Below are 21,160 nucleotides of genomic sequence, written 5' to 3'. Positions count from 1 at the left end.
CTGTGTGTTAGTTAAGTGGTACATTTGCACATTTATAGCAGGTGTTTGTGCCTTTTAGATATTTTGTGCATCTAGATGACTATAATTGAGTGTTTTCAAATGTTTTTTTTCTATCATAGTGGATGTATTCTATAATTATCTGTGTTTAGACTGCTTTAATTGTAAATAGGTTAATTGGGTATATGTATGAATGGGTTTTAGAGATTCCCTGTCACCTAATTCACCATTTTTTTCTGGATTGCAGACACCAGCTGTCTCATTTAAGACTCTTAAGATCTTCCCATTTGTCTGTGAATCTGTAAATGACAGTTTTACACTCGTTTAAAGGCATTGGAGAATGTTTGGAGTTTAAATGGTATTAAACATAGTATTAAACATCATGATTTAGTGTAAGTGTCGCCATACCTATGCATGATGGCAAACTTACTGTGTCACACTGACTAATCCTATTCCTTTAGAAGACTAATCCTTTATTAGATGTGACAAGTCCTACAATAGCACCTGACTGTAACATCTTTAGACCTGTGTTTTCCAGGTTTTTTAAATCAATGAGTAGCATGTTCTACTTGCTGACTTTTTATAATTTCTTTAACTTATTAGTTGTCAATTGCTTTGCTTTCTTAATTGTACTTAAATGCTATAATTATTCAGATTTATTAAAAATATTTATTAGTTCATTATTGTTCAATACATTTGAGGTCATTAAGTTTAGATAGTGTATTAATACTTTTATTCGGTATGGATGAACTCTGGAAAACAGCACAACTGTTTTTGGCATTGAACACTAATAAAAAATATTACTTGAGCACCAGATCAGCATATTCAAATGATTTCCAAAGGATCATGAGACACTAAAGACTAGAGTAATGGGTGCTGAAAATTCAACTTTGCCATCTGGAATAAATTGTTTAAAAATATATTCAAATATAGAAGTTATTTTAATTGTAATCTTTTATAATATTACATTTTTAGATAGTTTTGACCAAATAAATGCAATACAAGAGACTTCTTTCAAAAAACTTTAAGAAATCATATTTTGAATGGCAGTGTACATTTGTTGAAATGTGATCGATTAAACCTTTCTACATAGTTAGGATAATTATTAAATTCCTTTTCAGTTATTTTACTTGCATTGTGGTTTATCATTTCTAAATGTGTCTAAATGGTGAGAGCATTTAAGAGCCTGAGAGCATTGGGTTTATGATCTCGTCATTTCACCAAACAAGCTGTGACTTGCTTTATCTCCCCCATGCTTCTACTCCAACTAATACCAGATATCAGTGACTGAACCCTACAGTCATGCAAGTTTACCAGTCACCATATTATTTGATCCTGACTATGCTGGAAAACAGGTGTGTGATATGCTGGAACATAAAATTAACCTGAACAAGTTTCATAGCTGTGCAGTCAGCCTCTATATGATGCTTGTTGTAGATCAGAGGGGTATGTTGGTGTGTCACAGGCCTGTGGAATAACATGCGTGCCATTTAAAGTGAAGTAAATGTCACACTTGACTGTGTCTGATTAGCATCTGTACTTAAGCAGGCACAGAGCCAAGGTCTTGTGGATTTTCATGCATGTCTGTTGGGGGTGCTCTCAACAAAACCATGCAATGCAGATACTGTAATTGGTGCGTAGGATAATTTAAGTGATCAGTCCAGTTTATCTGCATTACGAACAGTCAGTTTGCATGATGGGTTTGTGATGTTGTTCCTGCTTCTGGGAAACATTGTCATTAACTTTTAATTTACCCTGTAGTGTTAATTTAGTAAGGACATCGGAAAATCAGTCAATGCTTTGTTTTTAACACTGGCATCATTTATCACTTGGTTTGGTTGAATGGCAATGGCTTTGTAGTTGAATTATCCCAGATGCAACAATAGCACTTCATAACATATGGCACAGGAAGATGTACTCAGTGCAGGGTACCAGAACAGAGGAGTTTCTGTAATTTGCTGTGAATTCTCTATTCCACCGATTCTCTCAACATGTGTACTGTATATGTGTAGAACTACTGTAAATTTTTTACTTTACATTTAAGTAAAGTTCAGTTTTAAGTACAGTAAAAAATGTTAAAAAATTTTAGGCAGTCAATTTTAATTTAATAATTTTTTTTTTTTTTATTTACCTGTATGTAAGCACAGTGCAGTGTTAATGTTCAAGCTGTATTTGCAATGTTAAAAGTGGCCAACAATAATAAATATTCTTATTAGGAATAAAATTGCTTCGTTTTTTTAACTGTGCATGCTGTAGGTGAATAATTAGGCCTACTACTGCTGCTGAAATTTAATGTTGGTCGTTATGGTGGTACATGGAGAGACAAATATTTTCTGAGGTGTTACTTGGTGTAAAATGTTTGAGAACTACTGCTCTATTCTTTGAAGCTAAAACATATCTTGAATCAAGTATAGCAGGACAAATCCACTTTATTTTGCCTCCACCCAGTATCTAAGTGTATAATGTCTCTTTTCTTCCAAAAGTTTCCCGTTCTCTCTTTCCATCCCCCTCCGGTTGATGTTGCCTTGTCCACTGGCCCTGTGACTCTGAAGTGAGTGGAGATTTTTAGGCAGGGAGGAATGTTTTTCACAGATACTCATCCCAGCTGTGAAAACTCACTCCGTACCAAAACACAAGCCATCAGCTGGCTCTCTCATTCACTTTCTCTTCTCAAATGGTTTTTATAGATCGAGAAGGAAGGAGATAATGACATCTAACCATAGTCCTTATTGTAGATTAAAATATTAAAATATTGAGTTTTTGAATGACAAAAAGGGGGTTTAGTCTTATTTTGTCTATTTATTTGCCCTAACAATATAAATATAAATGAATTTATTATTATTAGTTTTGGGCAGAATTCATTATCACTGCATTGCGTTGTTTTTTTCTTCCATATCTTTGCTGTTGCTGAAAATGGTGCATTTCCAATCAGGATATCTGTGAGTGTATGTTTTCTATTGGCAGTTTACTCTCTGCATACAAATGTAGCTATGAGTATGCAGAAAGAAGTCTTTTCAACTATGGACATAGCACCATGTTGAAATCAATGAAATGGATACTATTGTTTTTGTTCCTGCCCTTCACATGGGGCCTTTGAAACAACTTTCGCTGATCACTCCTGTCACCAGCAGGAGTATTTGTAGTCTGAAGGCTATGCTTTCTTTTGTGTGCACAGGCTTCACAGGAGAAACATCTCCTAAAGTTGGCAATAGCAAACTACAACGGAGAGCTTTTAGGTAAGATCCTTATTTTTATATAACTTGGGTTTTGAGTGCTTGTATAAGCTCAGTGGAAAAGATCCACACTAACAGAAATGTTTGTCTTTTTAAATGTCTTGTATAAGGCTTGAACAAATTTAATAGGACTACATTGCGTAGCTCCAGATGTAGTCATGCTTTGGGATGTGGGTTTAAATGTGTTATATTTACTCTACCAATTATTTGTTTTTGTCCTGTATGGTGCTTTGGCATTATTTGCTGTTGGGAAAATATTTCTTAACCTTATTACCCTTGTTACAACTTTATTTAAAAAAAAAACTTTTCCAGTTGTGGAAAATCAGATTTTTATGTGAAGAGATTGCATTTCACATTTTTTGGATAGATCGGTGTGATTTCTGCCAAGATTCAGATCCCCTTTCAGGTGCTGCTTCAACAGAAGCAGGCAATTCTGAGGCCTCTTGTTTCTGTTATAAAGATTATATGCAAAATGTATTGAAATTTAAAGCTGGTTTCTCTTTCTTTTCCAGCTTCCAGAAAGAGTTCTTGTTTGAAGAGAAAGACGAGGGAACCAGCAAAGAATTACATGTCAGTCTGCTGGGAAATTCACCTAAGGGTAAGTACAGTATACACCAACACTCGCTGCGTGGTTCTTTATCATGACTATTATATCAGTTCAGTTAGACTCTCACTAAACCAGGAGCCACGAGCTCTGTCACAAACTTAGAAAGATTCACTTGACTTGATTTGAACACTAAATGATCTGTAGCTCTTAAGCCCATTTCATTTTAGGGTGTCTTTTCCTGATATAGTCACATAAGACATTCTGTATTCACATTAGACAACAACGATCTGCTATAATGGCAAGTGAAAAAAGTATATAATGCTAGTGCCTTGATCAAAGTTTACCAGACTGTATGTTTTTTCAATTAGCATTGTCTTGATGGTTCCTGGACACATGGAGGTCATTGGGTTGGGGGTTGGCGGGGGGTGTTGATGACCTATATTTGGTCTGCTGGGGGCCACCTGTTGTTGGGCAAGTTCTCTTGCTTACTGACCCTGAAACATGTGACAGTTGTGTGAAAGAGAGTGCAAAGATACTTTGTGAAACTGTTTGCACTGAAATTCAATTCAGAAAATGGTTGAACATGATTTTGTGGAGCTCTTGCAGGAGCAGCTTTCTTCTGGTAAGCACCAAAATACATTTTTGCATTTTTAAGTCGTGTTCGGTCTTTTAGTTTTTACAAATCCTGCCAGTGGGCTTATACATGTTGTCGGTCTCTTAACATACTTTAACGCATATTTTGAATTTAATTTAAGCATATTTTTATAGCTTAAAAAGAAATCTAAATTGATTTCTAAATGTTTGTGCCTGGTCTTATTGTGAACAATTTATTGTGCTTGTAATTGTCCACTGACATCACACAGGCTATTTGTTATTTATTTGCTAGCCAAATAGCAGTTTAGACATTTGTTTTAGTAAACTCACATTTGGTTTGGCTCCATTTTAGTGCATAACACCCACTTTTCACCTACGATTAATTCCTGATGGATGAAATCAAGTCCACATTGTTTCCATTAGTTTTTTAGTATGTGTGTGTTGTAAATTTGCAGGTCACAGTAGGTGTTCTCCTTTCAGAAAGCTGACAGTGATTATTCTTGGCTAAAACTTTGTATATTTTAGTTATTTTATGTCCCCCATTCGTTTTGCTTGCACGAAGCTCTTATAATTGTGTAATCCTGGCTTGTTAGAATCGTGGTCTGTCTAATGTCAGTTCTATACTGCTGTTTGTTCTTCCCCACTTTACAAGTGGGAACTTGATTTAAAACATGACATAACAAACGCTCTCGCTGTGTTACTTAAAATATATTGGAGTGTCTAATAAATGAATAAAAATAAGATAAATATAACGAAATGTTCTTTGACACTTTGAAATATATGTTCTTGGACTTAAGTCTTAAGTAGCCCTTCCACAAATTAAGGCCTAAAAATATATTGGATCAGAAACGTAGGCTTGTCATTATATGTGCTGCAAAAAAAGCAGAAGAATATCTTCCTTAGTATTTTTGTTTTGTTTTCCAATACAAAAATCCTTCAATCAAGATTGAGAGAGTTAATGTGTAAAAAAAAAAAAAAAAAAAAGAACAAGCATTTGAAAATTAAGCTGAATTTGTTTTTCTGCGGCAGATTTTTGTTAATGTTTTAATCAAACAGTTCATTTTGATGAATTTTTCATAAACAAAACTTACTATTTTGTTATTTTGTGTCTCAAGTAAATGCATATAATTTAAGGATCTTTAGACATTTGCGCTGGAAAACTACTATTGGTAGGGAGCAGAGATATTCAAACCTTGAACAAATAAATGAAAACAAAGAAATATGAATAAAAAATAGAGATTGGTTGATCATTTTTCCAATATCAACAAGATATACAAGCTGCTATATTTACATTTAAAGACTATTTTGAATTATTGTATTGTATTCGGTTCAATTTATTCCTTTATTTATTTTTTATTTGGTCTTAAAAAGGTCTTAAAAAGTCTGTTACTTGACTACATGTTACAGAAAGCGAAATCCTGCCCTGTGGGAATAAACCTGCCCTGTGTCTTCATTGCATCGCTAAGAACTTTGCTTTGAATCACAGAGAGACCAGGCTGGGGAAGCATTGTTAAAAACAAGTGTGCCGTGTGTACACATTAGGGTGATTCTCATGAAATCCAGATATAGCAGGTGTCTAGCATCAGAATTTTTAAAATGCCCTTGAAGCCAATTTTCTTTTTGCACATATAAGATTGAGGTCTGAACTTACTATAACCATTATTTTTAGAAGATTTAAAAAAATATTTCCTATATAATTTTTTAATTTTTTAGATGAAGTCCATAAAAAATTATCATTACCGCAACATGACATTACATTAAATATATGGTTAAAAATGTGTATTTTTGGCTAATGTTAAAGTAGACCCTTATTACTCATGCTCAAAGCTATGTTAAACTCTGGAGATATTACTTTTTCATATTTATTATTTTTTGTAATTTCCTTATTTTCTCTCATTACCGAAACATGCGCGATGACTTACAATTTCTTTTATTTAATTATTTTACTAAAAGATACCATACACATTTGTCATGTAGCAGACTTTAAATAAGCAGTGTTGTATAATATGTATATGCATTTTAAAACAAATTATGATGATCTAATTATTGCTTAATTTGTAAAAAATATACATGTTGCGGTAATGAAAATGTCATTTCGGTAATGAGGATCAATGTTTCGGAAATGATATTTAGCTCAAACATTGACTGTTGACAAAGGGGTTTGATGCCTAACCCTATATTACATATTTAAAACTCATACAATTTTTAAAAGAACATTTATTTCATAAACAGTGTTTCATTTTCTCATTTATTGTAATCATCACAATACCATGACTTGTGTTAACAAGTTACAATCTTGTGCTCTTCTTAAGAATCATGTCATGTAGCCTACACTGTAGTACTAACAATGATACAACCATTAGTATACATTTTATCATTCTAGTTAAACATACAACCATGTGATGAGAACTATTTCAATGTAACATATCATCATGTGGTCCTGAGAAACATTTAAATTTAACAGCATCATGTGCTCTTGTAAAAAGAATTTAGTTTAGCTAAAACAATTTGGTCCTGACATTGAACCACACAAACTTTTTCTGAGAATAATTTAATGTGAAGAACTTGAATAGCAGCAACTCGATTTGAGTTGGTCAAACAACTAGAACAAACAACTGGAATGACTGCTCTGTACCAATCACGTTTTCCCTAAACTGTAACTCATTCATGAGCATTTCTTGTGTTTTGCCCATATGTCAGGTAAAATGCAGAAATGTCTAGCAGAGGAGGTGACAGGAAGTGGTTCTGGGATTATGTCCCGTATGTCCTGACGATAGTACCAGACCCTTTCTCCTGGAAATCTGATGCTTGGTACATAGAAGCGGTTCTCCCCTGCACAATTCATGGTGTCGACTTCATACTGCCCTTCAGCAATCTGTTTTAAAAACATTTATATAGCCTCTACAAATTTTGGCAGGACAGAATGTACTATAATGTAATGTAACTGAGAAATATTCACACATTAACAGAAATTTTGAAATTAAATTCACCTGTGTGACTGTACCAGGGAACAAGTCACCATCGTATTCAACCAGGACCCACTGTCCAACCTCTATGGTGGCCTCTGTTCTGTCAGGGTCCTCATCTCTTTCCTCAGAGAACATGTGGCAATTTGTAGAAAAGCACTGGCAATTTTTTCCACAAAAGCATGACACCTCCCGTGTATTTATGACTCCTGGTTTTGTGGATGTCAGCTGTTAGGGTGGAATTCAAAAAGACACATTGACTCAGTTACATACAATATTTTATGAGATTATTTCAGATACTGGTGTGGTCTGCTTTCCATGTTAATTACATGGATAATTTAACTTATTTATTTAACTTCTGTAACTACATACTACTTAACTACATTTACTTATTAAACTACATTTCTTCATATTTAATCATATAATTAACATAAATGTTGACTCACTTGGTGTATTTTCAGTGTCCCAGGAACTGCTTTCAGGTTGGGGGGAACCAATTCGCGGCTGGCCTTTATTTTCTCCTCTGATACTTTGTACAGAGTCACTGATGAATTGTTCTTCAGCTGCTCATACAGAGAGTCTGCATCAGGAATACTGGTCCCATAAGAAACAATTCTGTCCGCAAGATTCTTCAAGGCCCCACCAACTCCATCTGGTGCACCTTTGCCATGTGATGCCTCAGTATAGTTCCAGGTCACCCATTCAAATCCATGCATAAAGGGCACAGTGGAGGCTAGATAGAAAGATGTTTTGTTTCTATACTGGGAAGTTGGGCCATCTGAAATGAAATGTAGGTTGTGGACTTCAGGATACTTTCCTCGTATGTATCTCAGCACTGGGTCAAGATGAGCCCAGGTTGCCACTGCATCGTGCTGTAGAGATGATGAGAGGGATGCAAAGGCTTCCACTCTGCCCCTACTGAGATAGAGTACCCCGGTGTGGAGGGTTACCTGATCATTCCCAGTTCCAAAATGGGTGTCCTTGATTTCTTTGGCATATTTGCAGCTGTAATTTTCGCTGTAATCTACATGCACAGCAACAGCATCATCTGTCAGGGTATCTTTCATTGCTTTCAATGACAAATATTGGTTCTTGACATTAAACATGTGAATGGCAAAACCTGGAAGGTGTTCTGTTGTTAGGGCCAGCAACCGCTCAATGGATGAGGTACGTTTTTCGAGGACCGTTTTCTTTGTCTGCCTTTCTTCTGTAGATCCATCCTTGAGGGTCTTTGTTACAGTGACAGACCTTGTGACCCACTCTTGCCAGATGACCGTGTTCCCCTGAGTGAGAGGATCTAAGGATGTGGGAAAGGTCTTTTCAATGCATTTTTGACATCTGCCGTACATGCAGGACATGTTGCCAGTGTCACACACACTGGACTGCACAAGATCCTCTGGGCTTGATGTTTCAATGATACCCAGTTGTTGCATTCTTTTTAATTTAAAGCCAATGTTCTCGTGCATTTTACATGCACACGTCTCTCTGTCTTTAACTTTAGGCCTAATAATCCAAAATGGCCTCAATCTAAAGAACTGAGCTTTGGACACTGTTTGCTCAGGATGTTCAACAAGGAAGCGTTGATGGAGTTTTGCCATGGTGTCTGTGAGTGCTCTTTTTCTATAAATTTGTCCCTTGCGACGAATCTCTCCAGACTTGCCATTTATGATAGTTGAGACATCATCCCGATGTAGGAACATGCTCACAATCTTGTCAAGTTGTTTGCGCCTGCTATTGATCATCAGTCCCTTTTTAGCCTCTCTGATACTGACCCTCTGTGAAATATTTGCTGGTAGCATTGCACTTTTTGTTCTATTAGCCGCCAGCCTTCTAATTTTTCTGTTTAGTGTCAGCAGTTGTGTTTTCTTTGCCCTAAGTTTCTCTTCAACATACCTTAGTTTTGCTCTTAATTTGGCCACAGTCCTTGATGCCCGCTCTCTTTTTTTAATGACTGGCCGTGTTCTCTGTGGGGTTGATGCCTCAATTGGCCCTTTCAGGTCTAAACTTTCTTTTGCTGGTGTTCTGTTCAGACTTTCATTATTTGTGTCGTGTTCCTGTCTGTTATTTTCTTCATTTCCAAAGGAATTTTCTGTCTCAGAAAATGAAGATGTTGGGGTTAGATCTAGAAGTGCTTGCTCTTGCTTTTTTTTTCTGTAATATTTTGCAGAATTTTTCTTCCACATTTTTTTTTTTCTCTCATGCTGTCTACTTGTGAGGTCTTGAGTAGTCTTAATTTTACCATTTTCTTTACGTTTCCGATACCTTAAAAAGAAAAAAATAATGAAAGGTGAAATGCAGTAAGCACTGACATAAATACAAATGCACACAATTTTTCATTTATGAATGGTAGGCGTGTGTGTGTTTGTGTGTGTGTGTGTGCATGCTTGTGTGAGTGTAAGCACGCACACACATGTCTGTGTGTGATGTGTGTGAAAGAGAGTGTGTATATCTACAATATAGCGTATACTGTACAATTATGTCAGCCTTCACATTTGCATGTCAGCAACTGTGTGTTTGTGTGTGTGTGTGTGTGTGTGTGTGTGTGTGTGTGTGTACTTATGTTTCTGTGTGCATACATGTGTCTGTGTGGGAATGAGTGCAAGTGTTGGTCAAAACAATTAATCCAAGTTATATATGCTCCCTATTATCGCCCTGTTCCCTGACCTTTCTCTCTCCTTTCTTCTGTACTCCTCAAGTAACACTGGATTACTATATATTTTTTCCCTATGCTTTGCAAGCCTTTCTTTCGCTGATGCCCTTTTCTTTTCAACTGATGCTTGCCTGTAACAAAATATACAATATCCATCTTGATTGAATGTAACATTTCATAAAAAAAGACATAGAAATACATTGTTTTACAGTAAAAAATTTAATAATAAAATTTAATAATATTACATTTATAGTAGGTGGCCTATACTGCATTCACAGTCCTTTTTGTGGATGCACTTCATAAAAATGAAAAATTTGTGAGCCCTGCTGGGGGGGTTGTAATAGCTATTTTGTTTGTGCAATCTGTTCAAGAAGTTAAGGCAAATATCAAGTTATATTGAAATTAGCTTATTAGCTTAGAGTTATAGTGCACATTCCTCCTTCATAAGTCTTTTTCTCATTACTGAAACATTGAGTATCTCTACCGCAACAGGCCTTCAATTGTTGCGGTGAATGATAATGGTGTTGCGGAGGATGAGCGACCTTAAACATTTTTGCTTACTGTTGAAGATTAATGAGGGTTAGCTAAACTTTCCCTCTCTTTTTATACTTAGACCATAATGGGGTATATAGCAATCAAAAAATTAAAACGGCAACATTTTTTAAAACTTCACAAACTCATGTTTCGGTAATGAGAACTAAAAAGTTGTGTAGGTACTTTGACAAGCAACATTTTAACTTTTATCTGGAGAAAAAAAATAAGAACTGCTTACCTGGTAGCCATCTTGAGTGTCACAGTCAATTATGTCCCTTCCAGCAAAACTCCTTGAAAATGTTAGTTCCTTGAGGACTTAAACAATGATTGAAAATTGTTGCGGAGGATGAGAAAATTGGTCTTGGACACATTTATATTCCTTATTATTTTTATTACATTTACCAATGATCACAAAATACCACATGTTTATTTACTGTAAATGTTTATAGTACAACATGCACTGAAGCTTTTTATTTTTTATATTTTTTAATTATAAAATATTCCACCTCAAAGAACCCAAATCCAGTCATGGACACGTTGCGGTAATGAGAAATTTTCCCTTAAATGTGAAAAAAATTAATAAATTGGTATTTATTATGTAATTTGAAATCATGTGCAAAATAGTAGATGAAGAGATGTTTATAACTGTATCCTTCTTATTTTGATAGCATTTACTTTTATTATCAAAATGTTTCATGACACCTCATAAGTCTAATTTCGCGAGAATCACCCATTAGCCCATGATGAGTCTCCTCTCAATCTCTTCTCAGTCTTCTGGTGACCGAACACAGTTGAGTGTCATATTTCCATGGCTACAGCTGAAACAACATTCACTGAGGATGCACCTATGATTGGCTAACTTTTGTGTTTAGCCAGTCAGCCATGCTCCTAGCTAATGGCAGATGACTGTAAGCAGCTTTTGTTTTAGATAACACACTGGACTTTTGTCTCCTCAAGTATTATTGGAATTGTGTCACTGTAGCTACATGGCAGTATACTTGGTGACACTAGAAGCAATACTATATAAGGATAATTTAATTCATTTGGAAAACAAATACAAGGGATGGGATGGGATTGGATTGGCATTTTTATGTTTACCACTCATTGTTAGGTCTTACTGTAGGAAAATAATAGTGTTGCCCAAGAGCTCTCAGAAATCATGAAACAAGACTTATTAAACACTAGTGTGCAAAGCTAAACTATGTAACGATTAGACTGTCCTCATGTGGTGTGAAATGTTATTTATCTTGCAGTATACTGTAAGCTCTACTTGTTTCTTTTCTAAATATAACAAATACAGAGTACTCTTTACTACATTTTAGTATTTCTAGTGGTTTTATAGATTTACTTGTTCTTCTGAGAGATCATTATTTTACCGGTCCATTCTCACTTTGCTTTTCTTTTTCTCTTTTTTTTAGTCTCAGAATTAAGGAAACGCTTTGAGAGTGTAAGCTCGAGTCAGAGTTGGGACATGAACAGGTGAGAAGTTAAATCATTCTCAAAGCATGCACAGCCAAAGTTCAGTTTATACAGGTTAAAAAAATTGTCAGCACAATTTAATTTCCCTTTCAACACGTGTTTCAAGCTCTTCAACAGAATTAAAGTAGCATTCATATAAAAAAAAAAAAAAAACAATGACTGATTAATGTGTAATAAATGTGTACACTATCATTTAAAAGCTAGGGGTTATTAATATAATTTTTTTTCTTCTATCAAATACACATAGCCTTTGTGAGCACTAAAACTTCCTTCAAAAATAAAATAAATATATATATTTCTAACAGAATCTAGGCTTTTGATTGGGACTGTATAAATGTAACAAAAATATAAAATATATGGAAAACTACAAAAAAAAAGTATTGTTTTTTCACTAGCGAATGTTTTTTTGTTCACACAATTTTCAGTTCAAATTCTCGCTATTAACAAACCATTAACTATGCCTTTTCTCTCAGTAAACTCCTAATGTGCTGCTTTTAAATAATAAGGTAGTTTTTAAGTTTAAGTATTGGGTATGATTAGGGATGTTGAATCTGGCTAGTAGATTAAATGCTTTATAAGTGCTAATAAACAGCCAATATGTTAATAATAGGCATGATAATAAGCTACTAATTAATAGTAAGAAATGGTCCCTATACTAAAGTGCTAGGGACACACCAAGTCGACTTCAAAGAATTGCGTCGATGAAAACCGATGGTGTTGTCGTCTTGTGTTTGGCTGCGTCGGACCAAAGAGCTGCGCTCAAACACACCGCACAGACTGAGGAAATGGCAAACTATCATGTGCGTTTTGCGCCTGCGTGAGAGGAATGAGCGGTCCATATCAGCAACTATCAATAGTGTATATTCGTCATTCATAAAGAAGAAACCGAAACAAAGAGATATGAGAAACGCAGAAATACGAAATGTAAACAAAGCGGCGCTTGCTTACCATTTTGAATATCAGTAAAATTGATAACTTAAATCATTTTAAGGGGCTCATGTTGTTATGAAAACATTCGCAAATGACAATGATTGGGAAAGGTCACGTAAAAGCCTTCTGTTCCATCTTCATTTACATGCTTGCTTTCATCACTTTAATTCCTGGGCACCGACTCGTTCACTGAACTGAACATCCAATCAGAGTTCTCACTTTTGGCGACAGTCCCGACACTGATTTAACATGTTGAATCGGGCAAGCTTTCTCCAACATGAGCATGATGAGTGGAGCACATCAAACAAACTAGCCCAACTGTTGTTCTGCCCCAACGCTTACCATTGCCTTGGTATGTCCCCATGGGCGGAGTTTGGGGGGGCTAAGGGGGGCACTGCCCCCCCAGACCAGAGCCAATTAATGCCTGTCTTGTGCTTTGAAAAATAAAAATAAATACAGAATTCATATTTTCTAATTACTGATTAAAAATAATTAATTCTAAACTTACTCATTATATCCACAAAAATTATAAGATAGGACAAATAAAATTAGAAAATATGAATTCTGTATTTATTTATTTTCACGCTTCTTGCGCACGCTAGTTCTGATCGTACGTATAGTAACTCGGCAACTACGCAAGAATTGTAGTATGTTTGCGTAAAGGGAAACAGACATTCCGTGGGGAATAGAATCGACTGCTACACCGCATCTGCTGGTAGGTGCCCCCCCACGCACAAAAGTGAAACTCCGCCTATGTGTGTCCCGGCCTTTACCGCTTCTGACCCCCGCCCCACCCAGATTAAGAATAATACTTTTTTATATGCCCTTGTACCACTCCTGCTTATAGGAAAGAGCGAATTGCAAGACGTCTGGAGGGATTCGATAGTGATGTTCTCCAAAATCTCCCAGGCTGTGACGGTCTAGTTACCAATCGAATGCTAGAGGAGGACACTCCAAGATATACCCGTGCTGCAGACACCTGTGACCCCTGTACAGGTGAGAACTGTGCTTAATATTTTTATACTTTGAATCGTTCACTCACCTATAACATGATTGAGGAATAATGTGCATTAAGCATCTGTATTACAAGGTTGCATATCAGTACAGCAAAGATAGGTTGGAGTTGATTATAAAAGTTTAGACAAACTGATTCAGTATAAACTGTTTTATCTTTCTTTACCTCTCTCTTTGCAGTTTCTCTTCAGCACTATGGCAAAAATGACCCAAACTTCCCAAATCTGCACAGTGCAGAGGTTCAGTCCAGAACCCACACAGTCCAACCAGAGACTGTCTATAGCACTGGCTGCACTCATGTGGCAGAGCTGGACTCTAAAGCTGAAAGGATCGCACGGTACAAGGCAGAACGGCGCCGTCAGCTAGCAGAGCGCTACGGCATCTCTCTAGATCAGGAGTTGGAGACTGACTATACGGCTCGCTACTCCAAAACCTCCAGAGAGCCCGACGGCTCAGACCGACAACATAGGTCAAAGGTAGTAGGAGGAGATGGAATGGAGCATAATGCTTACACCCCCAGCCATCATGTAGACAGGGCCAGTTCACACATTCACAGCGATGCAGAGTATATCCAGGATCGCACAGAGTCCATCTCCGAGCGCGAGAGGATGATGAATCTGGAGAACCAGAGGAGGGCAAAGGAGCGGGATAGATTGCATGGAGGTGGAGGGGTTGCACCTGACCCATCTGCATATATGGATGTATCAGGGTCTGCCAGGGTCCCAGGGAAGGAACCCGGGGCGATGGGGGTTCCCAGCTCGCCTAATGCAGGCCGAAGGGCCATGATGCCATCTCCAAAACAGGGAGCATCTCCTGGTGATCTGTTTATTGAGCAGCAGGCTCACAACATCCTCCAAAGACACGGGTGAGTGTTCTCAGCATGATAGAGGTTTCTTTTTTTATCTTAGAGTCACCTAGTAGTATATTTATATATCGTTGTCTTATTTTCCTTCACTTACTCTTTCCTTTCTTGGAAAGAATGTTGGCTGGTATCCCCCTGAATCTGTCTTTCACAGGTATTTTCCCCAAAAGAAAGCCGTCAATATGCTGGATTTGGCTTGCGTACTGTTTTGAATGTTTTAACAGCTCCCTAAAGATGGGTGGGCTCTGTTCACTATGAACCATTATCCATTAGCATTGACCTTTACTGTCCTTTGGCATTTGTTTCTTTATGGCATGGGTCAGTGCTCTGTGTGACGCATTGGAATTAAAGTGCGTGCCAAATTAACCTGCAAATGATTCCAGCAGAATTAAAATCCCCAACTTCAAGCCAAGCCAAAAAATTGCAAATGAATATGATAAAGAATGATATTCAGGAAATACCCAAAGCACTTTTATAATGTCAGTATAAAGTTTGATTGGTTAGTTAATGTGAACAAATGAGGACTTGGCCTTTAAAACCCTGTTCCCAGCAGGCCGAGCTCAATTTTCATAACTTATTTGAGGCCCTACTTTCTTTTCAGGAACCTAGTTTTTTCCCCAGTTTATTATTTATTTTATTATACTTTTTTTTTTTTTTTTTTTTTTTTTTTGAAGAAGAAGAATTGTTTTTCCCTTCTCTTGAAGCATAAAAACTAAACTATTGAGTGGTTCACTCTTTTGGGCATTTCTCAACTAATTCAGCTCCTGTAGTCAACAAACGGATCAGTCAACAAACCAGTGGTCACTTCAGACTGATTCAGAAGGAGACACCCTCTCTCCGATCAACTGGCCTTCCAGGTACCATACGTTTGGGATTTATGGGTGTGTTTGACACCCTTCACTTAACAGTGGTCCCACCTAACCTCATGGCCCTATCTCAAACCATCTCTAGTCCTAAAAACAGAAACCCAAACATGGAAGTTTTCATAACTTGAATTATTGGGGCATTCTGACTGCATTTCAATAGGCTTCATCATGCAGTCTGGACTTTCAAGATGTGTTTTTGTTTCTATTTTGCAAAGTGAGTGACATACTCAATATAACTTGCATATCATTAAAACAACAGTTGCGATAATAAGTCGCAAATGCTAAATATTTCACATCCCTACAAGGGACCAAACTTAGCCTGGAAGACTGGAACACAAAATTGTAAATTAGGCCTACGTGACTGTTTTCTTCTTATAGGATCATAGTAGCAACCTGGCCAGGGACAATGAGGGCTGGTTAGTCAGTCAGGTTATTTGGAACCAGCAAGGAAGAGGGCTCAGGGAGTGGTTTTGAGTTGGGCCTATCATTTCCGTAACAAAGTGGCCATCCTCGCACACATTTCTACCACCCATCCCATCCACGCTGATAATGAGTGCTGTGGGTTTGTATTTGGTCATTGAACGTTTAGACTTCTTGCTGCAGTTTGCCCTTAACTCTTGCTAATATTCTTCAGGCAGATCCAGTTACTTTGTATGTGTGTGTGTGGTTTATCCCTATATGGCAGTTATTGTCCTTGTATTGTATTTCAGTACCTGGCTGAATCAAGTGTGACATGTTTGAGTTTGTGGTATTGTGGTGGAAAAGAACATTTTTAAGCTATGAGTCACCAAACTCGACAAGAATGTAAATGCAGATCATTTGGCCTGCATTAGCTCAATATGCCAAATGGAGAGTGTGATAACTTGATTAGTCATGCAAAACACTAGAGCCAAGTTTGCTGGGAATCATTTCACATGCAAATTGTGTTCCCATCTTTTTTTCTTCTTCTATTCTTTCCCCGTGCTTTCATTCTCACATTCTTAGAAGTTCTTCCAGAGAATACTAGTGTTTTATTTTACAATATGGACATATTTCTCTTTTGCAATTCCTTGTCTGCTGCCATAACAAACCCAATGTAGATAGAAGACTTGTAGAGGGAAATATAGAAGGATGTGCTCTCCACTTCCTCTGAAAAAAGATCTACAGAGTATTAACACAATCATAACCTTCTAAAAAATATGGTTTCCTATTGTTATAGTGATCAATGAGTATGAGATGTAGATGCTTTCTGAGTTAATGTTCAACTGCCATGAATTTGCATTTAAAGTCTACATTAAATTTTATTTAGATATTTAAATACGTGATACTGGTCTTATTGTAAACACAGACTTTAAGTTAATAAACCTCTGTGTTCATATTTGCATGTACTTTTTTAAAATACTTTATTTTTCATTTTGTGTACCATATCTCTTGGCTATATTTTTTTAGAGACATTTTTCAGCCTTGAAAATACAGTCTGCTTGGAGAAGGTTAAAAACAGTTCACATGACTCAACAGTTACAGAGTTTAGTGCATGGTTTCACTTAAACAGGGATCCAGAGGAGCTCAACAGAGTACATGGTACCATATGTGAAACTCAAGTGTGAGTGTGTAGATGGCAGCTGTCAAGCTCGCTTCAGGAGAAACCGCTTTTATCCACTAGAGTAGTGTGGGATAGAACTCATAAAAGAGTGATGTGTAGAGGATGGTTGAATTGTTTGCTAACTTCTGTTTTTAACAGTATTATGGCTCTGAGCGGATGGAAACCAAGCATTAATGTTAAGAGGTGGAGATGGAAGAGATGGACTCAAAGAGTGTAAATCTATGTCAAACAGACATTTTAAAAGGGTTATAGGAATTTTCTTTGTGATTATAAGTCCCTTCACTGGTAGTGCAATGACTGCTAAAGCTTTTGGATGAGAGAGTCTTTTGCCTCCCCCTGCTGATAGCTTTGATTCTGCTGACCTAACATAAAGAACCAGTCATTACAAAGCCAGCTAGTTTATCAGCAAACCTTTTTCATCCATCATGTAATGGAATGCTGTGTTGTGTAAAATTAGCTGGTTTGTAGAGATGCCCATAGCTATAAATTTATAAGATAATATATAAGGGAGAAATCATCTTTATGTATCAAAATGGTTTGAGTTTTTCTACAGTTCACAGAAAAGCTTATTCAGTATTCTCTATGCAGAATCTCTTGTTTTTTTTCAGTCATTTGTCATATGAAGCAGAGCTATTCGAACTGGGTTTTGTGGAACCCCAGGAGGCTCTAAGGAAGTCGGGGGCCATGGTTAATAAAAATAAAAAAATAAATATATATATATATATATATATATATATATATATATATATATATATATATATATATATATATATATATATATATATATATATAATTTGATTTAAACTTTTTTTTTTCTCTCTCTTCAGATTTATTTATGCTACACTGCAGATATTTTCCATTTGCCAATTATTTGAAGGGATAGGTCACCCCAAAATGGAAATTTTGTCATGTACTCCTCCTCATGTCGTCCCCATTGTAGTATTTATTTAGTAAATAATTTTGTTAATTATTTGTTTTGTTGGGTTCTTCAAAATTCTTTAATATATTTTCTTTTGTCGTTGGAACGACATGAGGGTTAGAACAATTGTCACTTTTAGGTGATCTGTTTCTTTAATGGTTTTGTAATTTTGCATAGTAAGAATAACATAAAATTGCCCATAAAATTTAATTGTATTAAAGCTAATTTATTTTTGCAAACGTTTTCTTAGTTTTCACAGTATTTTTCATAACCGTATAAATGGCTCAAACATGAAAATATAGTTACCTATAAAAGTTTGGGATTTCAGGATCTGTAATCAGGAATCAGAGAAGCCTCTGATTCAATAGACTGATCTTTTATTGATGATATTTTGACTATAATCACTATTTTGAGATTATTTCAGTATGTTTCAGTTGTTGTTTTGCTGCTTGATCTTTGTTACAGTAAGCGCAACATGTTTCTCATTATTCCAACCACTGAAAACATCAACTTTGATGCACACTTTTAGTGTCTCAATGTTTTATATTTTATTCCAAACACTGTCAAATTTGCTGTTTAACCACATTCTAAAAAACGCAAACCACTTCTACTGGTTCTGTGGCTTGGGTTGTTTTGGATGGATCAGAATTTCTTGCTTCCACTCACTTCCAGGGCCATGAAATGGTCCTGTTTTTTATTTCTTCTTTTGCAGAGTCCGTTAATATCTCTTAAGTCTAAGTAACCAACCCTTTTCTCTTCTTCTGAAGAATCCGAGTTAGGGAGAGACTGGCCCATGACGAGCCATTTCACAGGGGTCAAACTACAGAAGGACCTGCACACAACCAGTTTCCCCAATCATACCCTCGATATCTCCCTCACAATCGCAACCTACCTGATGCTCCAGCCAAACAGCGGCTTACACATCCTGGACAAGAGGAACGCCGTGACTTGGGGAGCCAGAGCTACTTCTCTATGGGCAGTGAATCTGGTTCCAGGCATAAACAAGAGACTCAAGAAATGCTTGAACCAGAGGTAAAACATGATGTGAGAACAGTGGGGCTGCTGCGGAGCAGGAAGGCAGTTTTACCTTCTGAAATTCGTCGGAAAGAACGGAGCACTGAAGACCCGTGCCAAGGAAGTACCGACAACTTAGAGGTAAACCCAGGCATCAGTCGGCACAGAAGGGAGGATATTGCAGATGACCCCAGAGGGCGCTGTGGAGGTCAGTCAAGAAGGGAGGTTTACACAGAGCATGTGTCCCGACTTCAGGCCACAGAGTCTATGCAAACAAGAGCTCGAGAGGCCCATAGAAGAGCTGAAGCTAACTGCTACCCCCCAATCCAGACCTCCAGTGGGAGATATATGTTTGGAAATATTGGAAATGTCCAACAGAATACCATCCAGAATCCAATCAGAGAGCCCGCCCCTCAAGAGAAAGTGCTCAATGGTGATCACCTATCCCATGATGCAAGGGTTTCAGTTGCCCAACTTCGCCACACCTACCTGGAAAGTGTTGCGAGTCCCCGGAAAGCTGAACTGTAGGTGGTGGTACATTTATCATTATGTCGACTAACTAACATTATCTAACATAGATGATTAACATGCCGTTAATCAAAATCTCATCTTATGTAACTACTTTTGATAATGAAATGTTAGAAGAGACATAGTGATCTTACAGAGGAATCACTCATTCAAAGTTGACCAGCAGATTTTAATGCTCTATTCTTTCAGCCATCATGCTGCTCGGCTTGTCTAGTGCGCACTTTGTCCGTTATAATTAACCATTTCTACCTGTCTGTCTGTCTTACATTGGCTTGGCAGCTTTGTATTTCTAGAGAATTATTGTGTATTTATGTTAGTTTTGCTGACAAAATAATTCTTAACCACTTTTTATGTTTGTAGGGGTTTCATTAGTTAGTTTAACCCACTGTGAGGATGCTTAGATGAAATATTCATCCAGCTTTAGCATTTTGCCTGTGCACCTGCCATTCTACAATGCTGCCTCGTTCAGTCATGCTTTGTGACATAATAGGGCAGAAGAGGTGCCTCCAGATACACATGCACCCTGGAGAAGTGAGAGAGTCAAAGATCGCTCATCTCGTCGCCCTTTGCGGTATATATGTCCTACTGAGAATAGAAAGACATCTGAGAGGTTTAGAACACAGCCTATCACATCAACTGAGCGTGAACAGTCGGACCGGTAGGCATTTTGAGTAGTTTTATGCACGATATTGTATATATATAGTTGTCCTGGAGTGCAAATTAAAAATTACAATTGATGTGCAGAAAACTAAACCCAGATTGCACTGTATGTATGCACTGGTTACTTTAAGTAAGCTTTTGGCTCACTAAATAATTTTACTCCTTTAACACACTGTATACTGTTTTTATGTGAATTGGATTCTAATCCAAAGGTTTGGTCAGTGTTTTTTATGAAAGGTTCTTTGTTGTCTTTTTTTTTTTCTGTTTCTGTAGCATGTTGCAAAATCTATAATTCTGTCAAACACTGTGGATTAATAAGGCCTGATTATGTTTTCTGCACTTTCCCTTTAGCTGCTTTGTGTATTTTCCTGATTCTCTTTTTCTTAACGCTGCTGCTGCTTTTGTCTGCTTACACTATTGCAAGTCAGCTGGTTGACCAAATCATTTTAAAATCCCAAATTATTTGATGCTTAATTGTAACCCTTTTTTAAGTTTTTAACTTTTGTTCCCTTTAGGTCTCATCTAAGCCCTGAACCACTGAGCCCTGAAGGTAAGTTTTTTTTTTTTTTTTTGTATACGCAACACATTCGGTGTTATCACTGAAGGTTTAGTATAGCATATTTTGCTTTTGTGTCATTTTTAAAATAGAAAGTCACGCTAGCCACCTTTAGTTGCTGTCTGGCTTATGTATACACATTTTGTGATGGGGCAGGATGACACAATAACATTACAAAACTGTTACATTAGTTTCCTATGTGTGCAGACATGCTGATAGTACATACAAT

At 36.8% G+C, this 21,160-nt stretch overlaps 2 protein-coding genes across 23 annotated transcripts in view; one reads left to right on the top strand and one right to left on the bottom strand.

Annotated features, from left to right (window-relative positions):
* The window catches only part of LOC113111835 (supervillin-like), a 73,961-nt gene that overhangs the window by 25,412 nt on the left and 27,389 nt on the right, over window positions 1-21,160 (top strand). For 14 of the 21 annotated variants that reach the window (XR_003293367.1, XM_026276976.1, XM_026276966.1 and 11 more), the window contains exons 2-10: window positions 3,173-3,233; window positions 3,743-3,828; window positions 11,940-12,000; window positions 13,778-13,926; window positions 14,125-14,809; window positions 15,568-15,663; window positions 18,941-19,711; window positions 20,206-20,373; window positions 20,891-20,925. Coding sequence is in view for 20 of the 21 variants with exons in the window: in XM_026276966.1 (XP_026132751.1) it covers window positions 3,173-3,233; window positions 3,743-3,828; window positions 11,940-12,000; window positions 13,778-13,926; window positions 14,125-14,809; window positions 15,568-15,663; window positions 18,941-19,711; window positions 20,206-20,373; window positions 20,891-20,925 (2,112 nt within the window). In the remaining variant the exon portion in view is untranslated. Of the gene's footprint in view, window positions 1-3,172; window positions 3,234-3,742; window positions 3,829-4,295; window positions 4,400-11,939; window positions 12,001-13,777; window positions 13,927-14,124; window positions 14,810-15,567; window positions 15,664-18,940; window positions 19,712-20,205; window positions 20,374-20,890; window positions 20,926-21,160 lie in introns of those variants that run through there. The other 7 variants (XM_026276979.1, XM_026276980.1, XM_026276981.1 and 4 more) reach the window with 4 other exon arrangements.
* Window positions 4,428-11,587, bottom strand: LOC113111837 (uncharacterized). Of its 2 annotated transcripts, none has more exons than XM_026276985.1 (4): window positions 10,002-11,587; window positions 7,784-9,599; window positions 7,362-7,565; window positions 4,428-7,246 (listed from the first exon to the last, which is right to left on the bottom strand). In XM_026276985.1, exons 2-4 carry the CDS (start codon window positions 9,518-9,520, stop codon window positions 7,037-7,039), a joined length of 2,151 nt encoding a protein of 716 aa, XP_026132770.1. In that variant the 5' UTR covers window positions 9,521-9,599; window positions 10,002-11,587; the 3' UTR covers window positions 4,428-7,036. The 2 variants fall into 2 exon arrangements, with proteins under 2 accessions (XP_026132770.1, XP_026132769.1); XM_026276984.1 differs by having other exon boundaries at window positions 10,760-11,587.

This window comes from Carassius auratus, chromosome 12 (genome assembly GCF_003368295.1).
Source record: "Carassius auratus strain Wakin chromosome 12, ASM336829v1, whole genome shotgun sequence".
Taxonomy (NCBI): domain Eukaryota; kingdom Metazoa; phylum Chordata; class Actinopteri; order Cypriniformes; family Cyprinidae; genus Carassius; species Carassius auratus.
Note: the sequence above shows the minus strand (reverse complement) of the source record. Positions and strands in the feature narration are given on the sequence as shown.